Source organism: Alosa sapidissima, chromosome 5 (assembly GCF_018492685.1).
Source record: "Alosa sapidissima isolate fAloSap1 chromosome 5, fAloSap1.pri, whole genome shotgun sequence".
Lineage (NCBI taxonomy): Eukaryota > Metazoa > Chordata > Actinopteri > Clupeiformes > Clupeidae > Alosa > Alosa sapidissima.
In genome coordinates, this window is record NC_055961.1 from 29,878,576 (window position 1) to 29,896,480 (window position 17,905).

Genomic DNA, 17,905 nt, shown 5'->3' on the forward strand with positions numbered 1-17,905 from the left:
GTTATCAAAAAGCTGTTATTTTAAGGTAAAGAACTGTGAAAAGAATTATGTGTGAAATAATTATGTTGCTTTAAGCATACACAACAAACCTGAAATGTAAAAGAATTAAAAGGAAATAGTTAACTGAACATGCTTACTTAATTCTTTATCTGTTTAATTGGATGCAGTATTTTGTGGGGATTCATTTAAGATAATACACTATTAATGTTATTTCTTTGTTCTCCCAAAGAGACACAATTAAAGGTCTACCGCCCCAAGCAGAAATATAATTAGCAGTCGGTTCACAGGGGCAGAACAAGCTGTTTGCCCAGTGACCAACGTCATAGCATATCAACATTCATAGCTCATAGATTTCAGATAAAAGGACCACCGCTTAAAACCTTTATCTTCAACTTCATAAACCTATACCATTACATGTCAAACATATTAAGATATCTCAAGTACAGTTCCGTGCAAGGACATTTTAACACTTGTAGGCAATAAATGTACGTGTACGTGTGCGTGTGTGTGTGTGTGATTGGGTTGTTGCAGTAAGAGTTTCACAGAAGTATCTAAGACCACTATAGCGTAATCAACAATACAAACTCTCTTGAAGCTGAACACGATGATTGATTTGGGATATGTACACACCCAAAACATTCTGCTCTTCACTACTCTGCTTGAATTTCCCCTTGAGGATCAATAAAGTATCTATCTATCTATCTATCGAAACAAACTACCACTCTATAGTAGGCCTACATGTATGCATGTAATAACTGGGAGATATACTCCAGCAGGTCCAATCAGTGAGGTTGTAGGCCTATATCTGGGTCTGGGGTACCACGGATATCTCATTAGAAATCAGATGCTGTAAGTGGTTCACACTCTGAAAAAAGTGACTAGAGACAAGTCTTGCAAAAAGGAGCCATTTCTATTAGAAATCAAAAAAACAAATCAGACCCTTCTTTTACCACATGTGTTGTAACAAAAAGACTAACAGTGACCAGAACTGCAGCAAAAACTGATTTTTTTGTCACCCCTAGAAAAGCTGTCAGACTCCCATGATCCACCTGGCCTAACGGGCATGCTGGGGAGGCCACCAGTACAACGCAGCAGGCCTGGCTGGGTGCCCTTTACAGCCTCGTTCCGCCACTGCACCGCAGAACAAGCCAGCCAAAATGGAAAAAAGGAAAAACATGGGGATTTGCCACAGCAAGGCCAAGATCTCGGTCTGGTCACACACACACACAAACACACACACTGAGGGACAAAAGGGACGGAGAATCCAGAGGCGATTACGGTAAGCTTTCCACACACATAGGACGGCGAAGAAACGGGAAGAGTGTAATCTTCTGTCTATGTCAACTAGAATGCGGCATATTTACATGCCATTATATTTACTCCAGCATCCCCGCACGCGGCTCTGAATGTTAATGGCTGTTTGGTTTGGCTGCATTGATTTACCCTGATACATATTCAACACTGAGGCCTGATTGTGTTTGTTAGGCAACATGAGGCACTGCAGGAACTTACCAGAGGAAATGTTTCAAGGCAACATGCATTACAAATACTGAAAGTCTTGTAGTGATAACCATATAGCCCTAAGTCAGAAATGAAATGCCGCCGGCATGTAGCGGATGTGATCTCTCTATTACATAATCATAGCAGCAAGACAGGATTTGAGTTTGATATTGAATAGATTTCATGCAAGATAAACTTCACAATTTGAATCTCCCAGAAGAAAGTTAGAGCCCAGGCTTGAGTCAATTTACTTAGGCTAATTAATGATGTGTTAATTATGCAGTAACTGGGTGTTACCCATGCTCAATTACGGAAGTGTGATTGCTTTTAAATTACTGTTCTAAGGTTTAGGATAAAGGCTGTAGCATTTCACTCAGCTTCACAATTAATTTGAAAACACTGTGTGCACCACATTGTGTATTTTATTTTGTTCAGTGATACATTATATTAATATACATGTATATACATCACATCTGGTTTACATTTTAAAAGGAAATGTTGCACAAGCCTTTAAAAAAAAAAATCTTCCATGGATTGCGTACGAGGTGAAACTAAAAGCAGTCATGCTGACCAGTAAAGTACATCCTCATGGACTACACACAGGTAAATCGTCATTAGCTTGGCATATTACGGACAAAACTGATTTCCGAGAGGCAGACATGTTTAAAGTGTGTCATTGATTGGATAAATCACTATCTTTTTAGGCTAAATCATACTGAAGGTGCCATGTAAGCATAACCATGATATGACACACTGTTATTCACAAGGCCTGTGCAAGTGGAACTGACTTTCACTGAGAGTTGTCAGTGAAAACAGAGATGGGCCTAGAGTAACAGCAATTATAGTGTTAAGATGAGTTCCTGGTGTTCTCTTCTACAACAGAGGAAGGGAAAATCAGTCGTCCCCCCTCCCCAAACATCAAATACATTGATGGAGAGAGATGTGGAACACCTATTCATTTGCCTGGTCAAGACCTCCTTCTCACATTTGACCTATCCAAAAAGACATTCCATTTGAGCCTATGCATTATTTCCTCTGAGAACAGATATGAGGAAATAAGATAAGATCCCTTTTCACCGCTCATAACATCATGCCATCTACAATGAGAAAAAAGGAGAGTGTAAATCTGTTTTGAGATTCAGTAACGAAAACAAAAAAGATGAACATAAATAACGTGTAGTGTAGGTGTAGTGTGAAGGAAATGTTATGACAAAACAGTGCGTGCGTACACACAAAGCATAATTCGGCTTCAGTAATGAATAAAACACAGAAGATGAATATTTAACGAAAAACAAAACAGCTTAACCAAATGGATAGTGTCACATCAACAAAAAACATAAGTAGAAAACAGTAACTATGTTAAAAGCTCTAAAAACACTTAAAGAAACAACCAGTCATAAATCTCATCAGCTTGAATGATATGGCATAGGTATTACTTAAAAATCAACCAGAAATATTAACGTTAAAAACATTAGACATTAAGATCGGACATATAAAAAACCAAGGCAGTGATAAACTCATCAAGCCTAAATAAAATCAGAACGACAAACGAAAATGTGAACAACTCCTTTGCAGCCCCTTCCTACATATCAACACCACAGCCACACTGCCTTAGTATTCAGGAACCTACTCACACGAGCAAGGGATGGCTTTACATTAGCCCGAGCAAACCATTGGTGCTGATTGCAATGGAAGTACAACCTAGGAGCTTATCACAAACATAATGGCAGTTTTGACGTCTTTGTAGGTTTTCAAACATCAATTTGAATGGCAATGAGTTCCTCATTGAGTTAACATGAGTGAAACTTGACCTAATAAATCTCGGTCCTCTATACTATTTTCCTTCTAGAGCCTGTGTTACAAACAATGTCAGATTTTAGATTCCACTGATGGAAAAGTGCAGTTGTGGCAGGCAAACAGTAGGGGGCGATCAGAGGCTCATTCTCAGATTTACTTTGACTGCATGAGGAAGCACAGCTCTCCTTCACTAAGAACCACATAGTGGTGACACAGCGGGTGGTCGGACAGCAAAGCCAAAGTTCAACACACGATCATCTTATTAAAGTTTAAATAGACTGTAGTGCATTCTGATAAGAGCAGCCAGCTTACAAAATTATTACAAAAATACTCAATTATATTACGAAATAACTTCAAATAAAGACCAATGCCCATATGGGTGCGTGTGTGAAATGCATTACTACCTACTCAATCTACGCATTTAGGAAGACGTGATATATTATTGATTACAGCTTGTGATAAAAAAAAGAAAAGAAAAAAAAGAACGGGTCAGTCATGCCACAATCAGCAGCCTTACAATCATATATGTTAAACTAAAAACCAAAACGGACTTTCAGAGTAGCGAGAGGTCTTTTTAGAATTATTACATCCAGATGAAAGGTAATATGATCTTAAAGAGGACATCTGTGGTCCTCAGAGGACATCAGTGTCCGTATAATAGGTTTGTACAACCAGCAGGACGACAAATAGGCTTTACAAACCGCTGTGACTTATTCAATCACCCTGCAGAGAGAGTCTGCAGTACATGGAAAGATACACGCACTGACACACAAAGAAGGTTGGGAAAAAGGCATGACAACTAGACTTGCCCGTCCTCCAAAGATCTGTTTTGGGGTTGTTGTTTTTTTCTGTGCGCTTTACTGCCAGAACGGTTTGCTGGGACAGCGAGGACATCCCAGAACCACAACCTAGAACGGAGCAGAAAGCGACGCTACACTCATCTCTGTGGAATAGCACTCCAAAGGAACAAAAATGTCTCTAGAGACACTATGACCTTCAACGAGCCTTCCCAAGCACACCTGGCCAGCATACCAAAAAAAAGTATGATCAAACATACTACTCTTCAAATGAAGGTTTACATCGACAAGGCCTGAACCAGCATTATGTTTAAAATAATCAACCGACTCTTTTTAGTGTGGTGACGAAACGCATGGCAGCTATACATAGTATACAATTAGTCGAACACACGTCATAGGACATAGACATTTAGGTATTTAGTTTGCATTTACATAATTCTCGATCACTGCAGTGTTCCTACAATGACTCGATGCTTCTCTGTTCGTAATACGGATCTGTTCTCTACTTGTTAACATTGATACAGTTGTTTTGTTTGTTTTGTTTTCAGTCTGGTGTTCCTTTGCCTCCTTACGTTATTTCATTGCTAAATTGCACAAATCATGACCAATTCGTGATCATTTCTGATATCATATAAATAACTTTCTAAGATCATTAACTCTTATGATCAGCACACTTGTGAACCCTTCTTACACAACATGGCTAGGACAGCCAGCGAGGCAAATTTCCGCAAAGTCCGCAAAGTCACCGTTCCAGTTCCATTCATTAACTGTGTATGTATGTGTGTGTGTGTGTGTGTGTGTGTGTGTGTGTGTGTGTGTATGTGTGTGGGGGGGGGGGGGGGTTCTAAAATGAGTCACAGGTTAGATATTTTGGCCCCCAGAGAGGAACATGAAGAAGGCAGGTAGAGCACAAACAGAGAACATCCAATCCTGAACAGGATGATTCAGGGAGGAATCTCAGACTGTGAGCCAAGACAGGAAGGAAAGAGAGGAAAGGAGAGAGGAGAGGAAAGGAGGGAGGAGAGGAAAGGAGGGAGGAGAGGAAAGGAGAGAGGAGAGGAAAGGAGAGAGGAGAGGAAAGGAGAGAGGAGAGGAAAGGAGGGAGAAGTGACGAGTGGGGTGGGCAGCTAATGTGAGTGGGTGGTTGGAGTTCAGAGTCCATCTGGGGGGAGACGAGAGGTTTAGACACTGACCAGACAAAGGGGTAGGGAGTGTTGTTCCAGACAGTGTGTAAGAGAGAGGGAGAGTCCTGTGTATGTGAAGGGGTGAGAGAGAGGACATGAGGAGAGAGAGAGGGCACTGGGCGGGACAGGGCAGAGCCCTAGGGCGTCTGGGAGCCGGAGCGCCTGAAGCTGCCCAGCAGGCTCTGCACGCCCTTCCTGACGCTGGAGCCCACACGTCTGGCCACAGAGTCCGCAGGGGGGCCCGGCAGGCACGAGCCGCTGCTGGGGGGCCGCGCGTCCAGACACTTCTGGTATCGCAGCTGCAGAGGGACAAACAGTGCACGCACAGGCGTTAAGAAAAACGTTATTAAACATCAAAATCAAAATATCTAGGGTTAGGGTTAAGATTATTATGTGTAGTAATGGTAGGTTTTGGTTTAATGCCATGTCAGAACCTGTGGCTATTTCTTAGCAAAAAGGCATTGCCTGATGACGATGAAGTGAGTGAAACAACTGGATCAAATCAAACTCTTAACTACAGATTTGTTGATAGATTTACTTCAAAAATCACTGCCTTCCTTAGTGTGTGCTAGCGCGGTCTGTAGAAGTGATTTTCCGTTAAGGGCAACTTGAGGAGAAGAGCTAAACTTGATTAGTCTTTGTGCTGCTAAATGTAACTGAGCACTCAAATGAAGTGACTGCCATCAGGCCAGGCTCCACAGGCTGATTAGTGACTGATTGAGTGGCTGCTCCAACCTCGTGATCCCATCTCAAGTGGCAGCTGCTTGGAGGAACTTCCACAATGAGCTCAAATTCAACAGTTGCCTGGCAACCTTTTGTGCATCTCCTTTTGTAAAGGACCTCTTATTCAAGCCTCATAATGACTATGCTAGTATCACCACCACATCATCATCAATATGGTTATAATCAGTCATTATTATGTTGTTAATATTATTTTTTTTAATTGTTATTCATTTGTTGTTGTTTGTAGTTCTTATTATCTTCAAATAAAGCTTTTCTATAATAAAAAAAATCTTTCTCCAAGATCAGTGTTTGTTGTGACCATTCCATCCCACCGGGGGGCGATGGAGGCTGTGTGAGGTTGCGGCTCACCATGCAAGCCGCCTGCACGGCCTCGCTCAGACTGGCAGCGTTGGGCTCGCACCAGAACATGTGGCAGATGAAGTGGCCAGGAGCTTCAGCGTTGATGAAGGCGAACGTGTGCACGTCCTTCCCCACGCCCATGAAGGAGAGGAAACGCACGCGGCACTCACACACAACCTCCTCCGTCTGAGGAAGAGAGGGATGCAGAGAGAGAGAGAGAAAGAGAGAGAGAGAGAGAGAGAGAGATGATTTAAAAAGATGGAAGAATAGTGTCCCAAGCCATAGAGTTTAAAGGAGATGTGTGGTGGTGATGAATGTGGAAATTTCTGGCTCAGATGTGTGGCTTTTTTCATAGGTGATCATTAATGTAATGTAATGTGTGTGTGTGTGTGTGTGTGCGCGCGTGTCCTCACCTCTGCATGGAGTATAGTAAGTGTCGCTGAGGCGACATTCACAGTCACCGGTATCCAGTCATCTTTCTCTTTGGTGTTCAGAGCCGTTTCCAGGGCAACGTTAATGATGTCCACTCCTGAAAAAGGCAAACAAACACAGAAAAATCTATATGAAACACTTATGACTTATGAACAACTGAAACATCAGTTTTACACACACACACACACACACACACACACACACAGCATGCATTTCAGTGAGGCAGTCAATGTATCTTAAAAAGTGGAAAGAGAGGAAAGGTTGAATTGCACATCCGATGAGTTGATCATATTATTGATTATTGAAAATCCAGGAAAAATCAGAATAGAAAATGAACCCATGTCTATTCTACATTACAGTTTAAACCCTGGTTAGTACACATAAACACACGTACAAACCCACCTCCACATACACATACACACACACACCCAACACCCCCCCCCCCCCCCCCCCCACACACACACACACACACACCTGCAGTAACTGGGTTAAAGAAGAGAAAAGTAGAAGCATTCCTTACCAAGGCGTCCCTTACCTACAGGTTTGGCCACTGGCACGTTCCCGAGGTAATGAACCTGGAAACGCTGCACCAGTTCGTTCTTTGGTACGGGAAATTCTGGAGGAATAAAAAAAGAAAGGGATGAAGCAACAGCCACCCTTACACACAAGGGGCAGTGGAGAACCATGGCCATGGCAGTCAGAGACCAAGAACCGGCAACTAACAGAGTGCGCATAAGTAATAGCTCAGAAGTCACTGCTAGCAAAGACCCATTACGCTATAGATGCCAAATTAAATGGAAAAGTACGACTAGATGCTAGTGCTGTGGTTCTATTACAGTGCAGATCTGATTATGCAGTGGTGCAGGCAGGCACACTAGGACCCTGTCTACTTGGAAGTATAGTGGAGAAAACAGCACGTTTATGATGCCCTGACTGAGTTACCCTGAAAGGGCATGTCCAGTAGCTTGGAAGGGTCGATATTCAGCTTGCTCACGGAGGTCTTGGAAGACTTCCTCTGCGCCATGATCTGCAAAACAGGACATGCAAGACATTAGAGACATTCTGTCCTCACATTTGCAGTTTTTATTTGTGTGTGTGTGTGTGTACTGTCATACCTTGGAGCAGATGTCGTGCATGCTGGTGGCGATGTTCTTGGCAGGGGTGTCGCATCTGAACACGTGACACTTCAGAACGTGGGTCAACTTGTCCCGCGCCACGTATGCAAAGTCCCTGCCACCACAGAGAATTCAGCTGAACACATACTCCCACACAAATACACAAACCAGAATGCGTGTGGCAAAGTATAAATATGGACACACGCACACACTCACACAGAAGACATTCACACCAGTGATGCATGGGCTAAACCAAAATAAGTGAGTACATGGATACCCGCGGTTACAAGTCCAACTAAAATGTCTAATAATATTCGGTCATTTGCAGGCTGGTCAGTTTAAATGAATTGAATCAGATTGGTCAAATATTGCCTAAAGCCCGATATCAATATTTCAGTAGTAAGAATTCCCTAAAACATCATCAGCTGAATGAGTCCAACCAAGAAAAGCCGCAGCACAGGCTTTCTTTCCACTGACAATTGTCTAAGTGGATATGGAGACAGTACGGGAAAAGCTGTGTGTACAAGACTGTTGTAGACGAAGATGGCGGCCATTTTGGGCCTAATTAACAACAGTGTTGACACTGGATTTAAACAGGATTTACTGATAATTAAAATGGACTATTGTAGGAGAAACTGTGAATCGGGTAGCAGGTTGGGCATAATTTCCCCATGTTTAATATTAGCGGTTCAAGTAGTATTCAGAATAAATTGAAGCATTGGCCAGAATTGGGTTGCTTGAGAGTGGACCCACACATCTGTGACACACACACATACACAGTAACAGTTCTACACTGAGATCACACACACACACAGTAACAGTTCTACACTGAGATCTACGGATGGACAACCATGGTAACAAACTGTATGATACCACTTGCCATGAATACCGTTTTTCATGCATTTCAAGCACAGTTGCAAAGCATGATGGGTCATCCGCTTCATTGAGCCTTACAATGACTGGTCATGACCAGTGTAATGTTCTCTCATAAAGAGCCTGTGCAATCCAATATGAACACCATCCCTTTATATTGAGTTATAAATGTGCTTGTAAATGACTTAAGAGAAGGCATTCACTGGAAGTGTTACCAACTGGAATTTTGCTAAAGAGCGAGAGCTGAACACTATATGATTAACTCCCACCAATCCTATGGATGTTAAGGAGCACCCCAAACAATGGAAGAAAGACAGCATCCAGTCCTAGTGAAGGGTGTGGTCTTAACATCCAAAGGCACGTCAAAATCTGAGTACGATGAGATCAGACCAAAGGCTGTCACACACAGGAGTGAATTACTGGAAACAATTTAACGCAAACAAGCAAGTATGAATGCGCCGCCTAGAAAATGGCAACATGGGTTGCACTGCTTCAAGCATGACTCATCCGCTACACTTTATATGTGTATCTCAATCAGAATAATTGAACAGCTCACTGTTTTTGTAGTACAAATGTCTTTTTGTCATGTCCATGGTGTGTAACAGCCTTTGTTTGTGTCATTTGAATGGAAAGCTCTACAATCAATTAGAACACTAGAGACTAGAGTAAGTTTAAACAGAGAGAAAGCAATGGGATTCCATGAAGGAAAGCAACGTCTAAACAAAGGTAGACAATTAGGATACAAATTTGGCATTTTTGTAAACATACACGATACAAGATATATGCAAGACCTTGTTTTATTGGACCTTGTTTAACACCTATGGCTCACATGCACTGACTGAAAGGGAAAAAAAGAATTGTTTTTGCCATCTAGTATTCTAGCACATGAACGTTCCGGAAAGCTAGGAAGGGTGGATGCAGGGATGCGAGGTGGGGGGGGGGGGATCTATGTCAGCGTAGCCATGACAACAACAATCAGTGGAGCACAGTGATACACTACCTCTCCCTGCGTCCAAAGATGCAGCAGAATAAAGAAATCAAAAGAGCAGTTCAACACCCAACCAAAGTGGGAGAAAGGGGAGAGGGGGAAAAGGCGGGGGGGGGGGGGGGGGACACAACTTAGCAGGAGCACAGCCAGAAATAAGCACAGGCATAGGTTAGGCATAGCTTTTGCTGGATCAGCAAAAGTCAAATCAAACTGAAAACATAATAACACACAGCACAAATCAATAGAATAACTATACCATTGATATTAACCTGTACTAAGGGCTTGGGTTAGAGGTGTATCTGGCTGATACAAAATAGGAAGAAGGGTTCATTTGGATTGGACACCAACAACACCATCCTGGTTTAGACTCCAGTGAGTTTGTAAGTGTGTGTGTTTGTGTGTGTACACCTCCACCACACCTACCTGCCGTTGTCACGACCCACCCCCCACACACGGATGCTGATGATGGGCTGGGAGTGAAGCAGCGTTTGGCTGAGGGGGTCGATCAGCTTCAAAGTCTCATTCTCCAGCACCAGCAGCATGTCCTTACCCTGGTCACACACCAGGGGGGGCGACAAGACCACAATCAGCCACAGAGTCAGGCCACTGAAACGTATTACAGCCCCGGAAATGGATATATCCCACTGTTGATCTCTAATGGTCGCTTTTCAACATACTGAGTAGTCTGATAGACATTTTTATATAAATCTCTCCATGTCAGTACACACCATGAATAGGTATTCCAAAGATTCTCGAACCGCCTCAATTCTCTCTTCATATACAAAAAACATATACTTTTACATATACAGTTTAAGGTTGTTGTTTTTTTTAGTACATTTTATACAAATACATATACATACATACATATACATTCTAATATATACCAACCCGGAGTTCCATTAAAGTTTACTGGACTATCCTTCCCAATTAAAAATCTTGTTAAAGGGGTGCCCACACTGAAAGGTGATGCCAAAGTTACGTAGCATAATACCAGGCATTCCGAACACGCAGGGGCAATGACAGAGACATCATTTTCAATCATACAATCAAAATTATTTTAAAGCTGTTATTTTAAGGTGAAATTGCTACTTAATGTTGCTTTAAGACTTGTCCATACATGCTTGAAATACTCCATACAAGGACAGGCACGTGTACATTTTGTATTTCGATCCTCTAATTCCAAACATGCAAGAAAATTTCATGTCTTAAAAAAAAAAAAATCTTCCATAAGCAACCATAATCTTCGGTAATGCACACATGCGCACACACACACACACACACACAGACAGACAGACAGACACCTACGCACAGACAGATACAAAGTACTGGAGGGATTTTTTTGCAGTTCCTAGAACCTTTTTGGAAACTACCTCTTCCTTTGCTCGCTTCCACGAAATGGAACCGGGGGGGGGCGGGGGTATGGGTATTTTGGAACTGACATTGTCATGATGTGAGAAATGCCCTCTGGGCAGATGAGAATATGGATGAAAACATGAGTGAGGATGAGTGCTTCCTGATGCACTGATCTTATCAGTAAATACACTTCAGTAGCCTGAATAGGATGAATATTTGCATTACTCTATGTTCATGTAATAAATAGGCTGATACCCTAAAGTCAATTTCATGGTAATCTACCAGAAATAATCATTTAAATACAACCCAAAATCAGAAAAAGTTGGGACGTTGTGTTTACACGTTCTTACGTTCTAATTTGGGGTTGTACAAAATGCTGATTAATTTGTTGTCATCACCGGGACAGACGTGACTATTTTCCACTGGGGTAGGGACATCAATGTGGGCTAGTTGCAGCATATTCTATTAGCCTTTGCAATGTCAATAAACTTCAGCTTAAATAACTATGCTGTCTGTTTCAATACTTCATGTTATGTAGACAGACAGAGACAGACAGACAGACAGAGAGAGAGAAAGATAGACAGACAAGCACACACACACCTCTCCCCAGATGCCTGCTGTGTCGTGCAGGTTGTGTTTGTGGTAGGACAGCTGTCTGATGCAGTTATTGACGGCCACACTGCTCTTGCCAGGAGCCATCTCCTCCTCCGAGATCTCCACCCAGCCCAGAGAACGCACCGCAAAACACTGCGGGGGGGTACAGTGAGGCAAGAGAAGAAAGAAGGAAAGAGAGAAACGAGAGAAGGATGGAGAGACAGAGGGAGAGGGAATGCGGGAAATGGGTGGATGCATTGACAGATTGAGTAAACAAGGAGAAAGGGAGAGAGTGAGTGAAAGAAAGAAAAATAAATGAAAGCGAGAGAACAAAATGAGGAGAAAGGAAGTGAAAAAAGCAAGGAGACCGAGTTGGGAAAGATCAAGAAAGGCGCAGAGAAAGACACAAACACATGTAAACCAAAATAAAAAAATAGTCATATCTTATCACATATCTTGATCAATATGTAACTGGAGATGTGAATTTTGATCCACCATAGCCATACCTTAGACTCGGAGTCTGTGTTATAGCCATCAAGCTTCTGATCAGCGTCAGACTGGGTGCAACTAGAAGTAGTACAGTGGTACAAAGAAACAAAAAGAGCTTGAAGACACAACTTCAAACACACACACCCACCCCAGCCGCCTCTGGAAATCCCAATTAAGGTCACAGCCATCTGATGGCAGCTGCATTCCGTCTTCTACATTATAGCATCGCCCTCCCGTTGGCCCTTCCAGATTTTTGTTTTGCACGTCAATCATGAAAACTTACCTCAGGTTGATGGAGGCATAGCGCAGAGTTGCCCCCTCAAACTCCTTGAGACTTTGATCAGACGTCACGTCATCCTGTGAAGCACATCATTACAGCAGAGTGAGAGTGGAGCACCAGGCGACAGACTGACAGGTTCAGCACTGCGACAAACCCCACTGCTGTTAACACCCACAAATTTAACGCTACTTCTCTCTCCATGGGAAGCAAAACAGAGACAACCATGTTACAAACACACTCTACTTAACTACAACTCTCTCTCTGTGTGTGTGTGTGTGTGTGTGTGTGTGTGTGTAGGATTTTGACATGCAACACACCATATCGCAGTGGCACCAGACAGTCACCTACCTTCCACAGGTCCTCGTCGTTGAACCTGTTGTGGCGAGAGGGGCCTCTCCATGTGACCTGAGGACACAAACAGCCAACCCCCACACACATCCCATCCATCAGTGCAGGGTCAAGCAAACAGCCAACCCCCACACACATCCCATCCATCAGTGCAGGGCCAAGCAAACAGCCAACTCATCCCATCTATACTACTTTTGGAGCTGACCAAAAAGATGCCAAGCAAACAGCCATGGCTGACTAGAGAAACAGAAAGCATTCCTCCAGCACAGCCCAGGTAACACTCCTACTACTCTCTACCCATCCCTTCACTCACAAGGGCTTGCAATTGTATCCATGAGGGCTACTTTTGGAGCTGACCAAAAAGATCAAAACTGTGTTCAGTGTAGAGAGCTTACTGCAGTGCAGATTTTCACCCAAACCTGTCCATGTAAGAGTATGTCTATAAATATACCTCCTGTCACTTCACAAGACACCAACAATATCAATTTCAGTTCAAATGAAAAAGGAGACACTACTTGCCTTAGAGACATAGATCCGTTTCACTACAATAAAGTCGGCTAACCATAATGTTATCAGATTTGCCTGGTCACCAATGAAAGGACTAATTTACTCTATAGTAGTAGTAGTAGGACTAGGACTAGGAAATCCAAGGCACTCTTCGTATCCAAAAAAGTATGAAAAGCCTTTATTTTACATGGCTATATCACATTTAAAAACATAAACTGGGCAGCAACCCACGCGTAGCGGCACAGATAGCCTTCTTCCACCCTGAATTCCTGAGTACCTTCAATTTTTTCTGCAATTCCTGAGCACTTTGGATTTTTCCTCATCTCATAGTCTAGGACTACGTTTACTGAGCACATTTACAGTTCAGATTTTCAGTCCAGTCAAGAACAGTACAGTTATGATGGGTCAATATTTACCATGCCGTGTAAAACACAGCCTGCAACCCTCTCTTAGGAGACTCAAAAGGCATTCTGCTAGCAGCTTGCTCTTCCAGCTAATCCCCACGACAGCATCTTTGGCTGCCTCCAACCCTTAGCCATGAGGTGTGTGGAGACCCCCAAGGGCCGAGTCTGCCTACCTGTGGCTCCTCGCTGGGTGTGATGGCAGGGGAGGTGCTGGAGGGCCTCTCCAGGGTGGCGCCCTCCTCCTGGGGCGAGGGTGGCTCCCACTGCGTGGTGCCCGTGGGGATGTGCCAGTAGTAGGTGCCCGAGGTGTCCCGCACCCGCATCCAACCTGCCGGCAGGTCCACGTCCGTCTCAAACTCGCTGCGGTCCCAGTACGACTCTGAACGTACAGCAGCACAAGTGCACAGAGGCGAGAGTGTGACCAGGGGAAGGCAGAGTGGAGGAGAGCGAGAAAAAGAGGGAGAGGGAAAGAGACAGAGGGGGAGCGAGAGAGAGAAGAGAAGAGAGCAGAGCACAGAGGAAACAGAACAGAGAACAGAGGAGAGATGTAGTTGCTACTAATCAGAAGCTGTTGGAATCTGATAGAATTACAGCTCTTAAATCTAGAGAGCCCTGCAAGCCACAACATGAACCTTTAAATACCTCTGCAGTGGTCAGTGTGGGTATGCCCATAGGCAATTTAGGAAACCCTGGGGTTTCTGCCACCACAGCTGACACAATAGATGACCTGATTTGATCAGTATGTGTGAAAAACAAGGAACATGTTTACCCACAGCGTAACTAAAATGAGTGTTTCTAGCTGTGATATCTGCATGCATTTGATTCTAAATGAGACTAATGACCATCTAAAGAGTGCCTCACCATATTTACTCCATCTGGTACAACACCCCTTTGGCTATGAGAATAACTATCTGCAAAACATTGGTGTGGAGAGTAGAGCCAAAAATGGCACAAAAAGGCTGCATTCTGCGGTCATCTAGCCAACCAGACAGCTAATTCTGACTGCCAGCTGCTAGGTTCGGTCTGAGAGGGTTACTGCCTAATTACAGATGCTGAAAAGCAACATGTCTACCACAAAGCAAGTCACTACACTTTTGGGATCGCAATTCCTTGAACTGTTGTGTTTTACAGTTGCATGAATGATCATTGTGCCCTGTAAACTCTACTTGCCCTTCAAGAAACCCCATACAGTCCAAAAGCCAAGCTAGGCATGACTCTCCTCTAGCCTAACAAGACCATGTCTTTCTGCAAAGTGATTGCCTTCAATGACACTTCATTAATATGAGTGAGATGCAGTTAAACAAGCCCACAGTTGAGCATCAATCACGTCTTACCAGTCTCCCCGTCTGGAGTGCTGTTAGCTGTGCTTCCCTGAGACAGTGACATGCAGCTGGAGTCTTCATCGCTGGGCGCCCCACTTCTTCCTGGGAACAGGAGACCGGAGCTTTTCCCACTCTCGCCCTCCCCACTCCTCTCCTCGCTGTGGCTCTGCGTCTCCGAGGAGTCTGTGTCCTTCTCCCCCCCACTAGACGGCATGGTTTCCTCATCTTCCTCCTCTTCCTCATCATCCACCTCCTCCTCATCTTCCTCGTCCTCCACCACCTCCTTCTCCTCTTCGTGGTTCTCCCGCTCCTTGCCCACACGTGGGCGGCGCTCGGAGTCGTCGATGAGGAGCACCCCGTCGTCCGTCCCCTTGTCGTCCACCTCCAGACACAGGGTTGTGAGGGCCTTGTTGGAGGTGTTGTTCTTCGCCTCGTGGAGGACCACCGAGTTGTGGTTTGGGTTTCCTTCATCTGGGCTCCTGCTCCCACTATCGTTCAGGCTGCTGACGTTGAGGTTCTGGTCAGGGCTGTGGTTGAGGTTAGGGTCCTGCTGCTGCTGGTGCTGCTGCTGCTGCAGCTGCTGCTTCTCAGCCACCTTGCGGAGCTGGTTCTGGCCTTCCTTCAACCACTTGGTGTTACTGCCCTGACCAGTGTGCTGCTGCTGACCCGTCTCCTGCCCACTCCACTGGCAATGGCCGTTGTCATGGTTGTTTGCCAGCTCCCCAGCCCACTGCCGCTGACCGGCATCGTCGTCGTCGTCGTCCAGCGGTTCCCCACCGCCCATCATGCCATTGAGGAGGTCAGCCGGGGTGGTGGTGGCGTATTTCCGACGGCACTTAGGGGATGAGGAGGAAGATGAAGAGGAGCCCTTGATTTTGTTTTTTTGGCTGAGCTCGGCATCGAGAAGCAGGGCACTGTGCGGTGACAGGAGGTCAAGGGTTAAGGAAGGGGTCACTAGAGGGCCGGTGTTCTCATTGGCCAGGTCTGAGAGGCTCTCCTGAGACATGGCTGAGAGCTGGAAGCCTCTGGAAGGTTACATGGGAGGGTGAAGAGAGGCATTATAAGATCAGTTAATTCAAACGTTAACCTTAAATGTTCTTTTGACGTTTAAATATTTCAACATACCGTCAGAGCCTAATCTTTTGAGCATTGCATGGATCGAGAAAAGCACTGTTAGGCGAGCCATGTAACCATCTACTATTGATTCCTACGTATTAGGCTAATAAAAAAAAATAGCGTCAGCACTATAATCTGTTGAGGAAGGGGAATCCATTTTAAATCACCGAGTCAATAGAATAGAATAAAAATACCATGGTCATGAAAACCACAATCAAACCATCGATGGATGGTACTCGTGTTAGGTTATTTAGGTCGCCACATTCCGATGAAGTAGATAAGCTATTCTGAACAATACTGGTGGGTGTATCCCTATGGTTCTTGATTGCCTTAACTATTTAACGCATACGGTAAATAATAATGCTGCTAGTAGCAGCTACTAGGGTAAACCTAGCTTACTCTATTTTAGTCCTTTGCATTAGTCACCTGTGCATACGAAATATTTCCCTGACCTGTTGTTTTCTCACTCCAAATAATTGCGATACCCAGCTAACGTTAGCTTACTTTATTTTGTACAGTGCATATGACAGGACTCGACACAATGCTAATAAAATAGCCCATGCATAATAACAAAGCTTAAGGGAAGCGCAGCAGGGTGTGTAAAACAAATCACTTTCTCGCGGATAAAAACTGACTGCCTTCATAGCACTACAAGCAAGCTCTTGTAACCCTAACTACCGCTGGCTAGCAAGCTGGCTAGCAAGTCACAGTGTGGACACTGTCCAGATGAGAAGACTAAGTTACTCTAGAAATGTCTATTAGGGTTTGATATCATAACGTTCTGACTTCTTTAGGACGCTAATAATACTTTCTTATTCCATGTCGTATATATATTTCTAACGTTACAGTCCTTAATGTTGAGCTATCTCACCAACACGAATCACCAACACACCCCAACATAGCACCGCTGGCTAATCTAACCACTGATAGACAGCTAAAATAGCAATAAATAGCTAGATAGTTATCCTAGCTGGCTAACGTTAGTGTTGGCATTACCATTACGATAGGGGCATCGTCAAGCAACACATCTTTGTTTTAAACAAAATGATTACTTACAGTTTATGTACAACTCTTCATTTATTTCATAAATCTCATCAGACAAGTCATCCAGCAGGTATTGGTTAGTGTTAGTTTTTAGAAAACCCCAGCTGCAACCTCAACACCATCCTCGCTGGCTAGCAAAGTAATTTACGTTGACGTCAAGATTTACATCATGACGCATAGACGTAAACCCTGGAGCTGGAGACCAGAGAATGTCTAGGCTCTGTGGAGACCCAAAGATGGTATGTTGATTGTGTAGGTCAGGGATGTAAAAGTCAAATACATTAGAGGGCCAAAAAAACAAATTTGCTACAAGCCGAGGGCCGGAATGGTTCAATGTTTATTAAAACATATTAAAATGACTGCACGTAACCTATTGAACCAAGACGTGTACTGTATTTTATTTAATGATTAAATGAACTAGATGTACCGCATAGCGGTACAAAATATGACCGCCGCTCAGTCCTGTACATCCATTCCGCGAAAATAAATCACACTTCAATTTGTCTCCATCTTTTACTCCATCCCCCACTCTTGAAACTTTTGTGTATGCTTGTTTGGCATGCCTGAGTGTGTGTGTGCGGCTGCACAGAAAGTAGCCTACTTGTGCTGAAAAGGTGAATAGATTGTAGAATAGCCAAAGAAGATGTAGCATTGTTATAAAACCTTTAAAATCTCTAAA

General features: G+C 43.8%; 1 protein-coding gene across 4 annotated transcripts; it reads right to left on the reverse strand.

Moving 5' to 3' along the window:
- Window positions 1-1,900: 1,900 nt before the first annotated feature.
- apbb1 (amyloid beta (A4) precursor protein-binding, family B, member 1 (Fe65)) lies at window positions 1,901-17,424 on the reverse strand. 4 transcript variants are annotated; one of them, XM_042092101.1, is made up of 15 exons: window positions 17,239-17,424; window positions 15,079-16,091; window positions 13,918-14,123; window positions 12,834-12,890; window positions 12,489-12,562; window positions 12,223-12,283; window positions 11,723-11,869; window positions 10,193-10,320; window positions 9,782-9,787; window positions 7,909-8,023; window positions 7,736-7,820; window positions 7,329-7,409; window positions 6,775-6,890; window positions 6,371-6,547; window positions 1,901-5,577 (listed from the first exon to the last, which is right to left on the reverse strand). In XM_042092101.1, exons 2-15 carry the CDS (start codon window positions 16,070-16,072, stop codon window positions 5,416-5,418), a joined length of 2,409 nt encoding a protein of 802 aa, XP_041948035.1. In that variant the 5' UTR covers window positions 16,073-16,091; window positions 17,239-17,424; the 3' UTR covers window positions 1,901-5,415. The 4 variants fall into 4 exon arrangements, with proteins under 4 accessions (XP_041948035.1, XP_041948033.1, XP_041948036.1 ...); XM_042092099.1 differs by having other exon boundaries at window positions 7,314-7,409; XM_042092102.1 differs by lacking the exon at window positions 9,782-9,787.
- Between the last annotated feature and the right edge of the window lie 481 nt (window positions 17,425-17,905).

Bases quoted from the DNA above. Each gene is read 5' to 3' on its own strand.
- apbb1 (XM_042092099.1), bottom strand. From the start codon at position 16,072: ATGTCTCAGGAGAGCCTCTCAGACCTGGCCAATGAGAACACCGGCCCT. The intron at 12,284-12,488 runs GTAAGTTTTCAT...TACTACTTCTAG, and splicing joins TATGCCTCCATCAACCTGAG to TTGCACCCAGTCTGACGCTG. The intron at 6,548-6,774 runs GTGAGGACACGC...TCTCTTCCTCAG, and splicing joins TTACTATACTCCATGCAGAG to ACGGAGGAGGTTGTGTGTGA.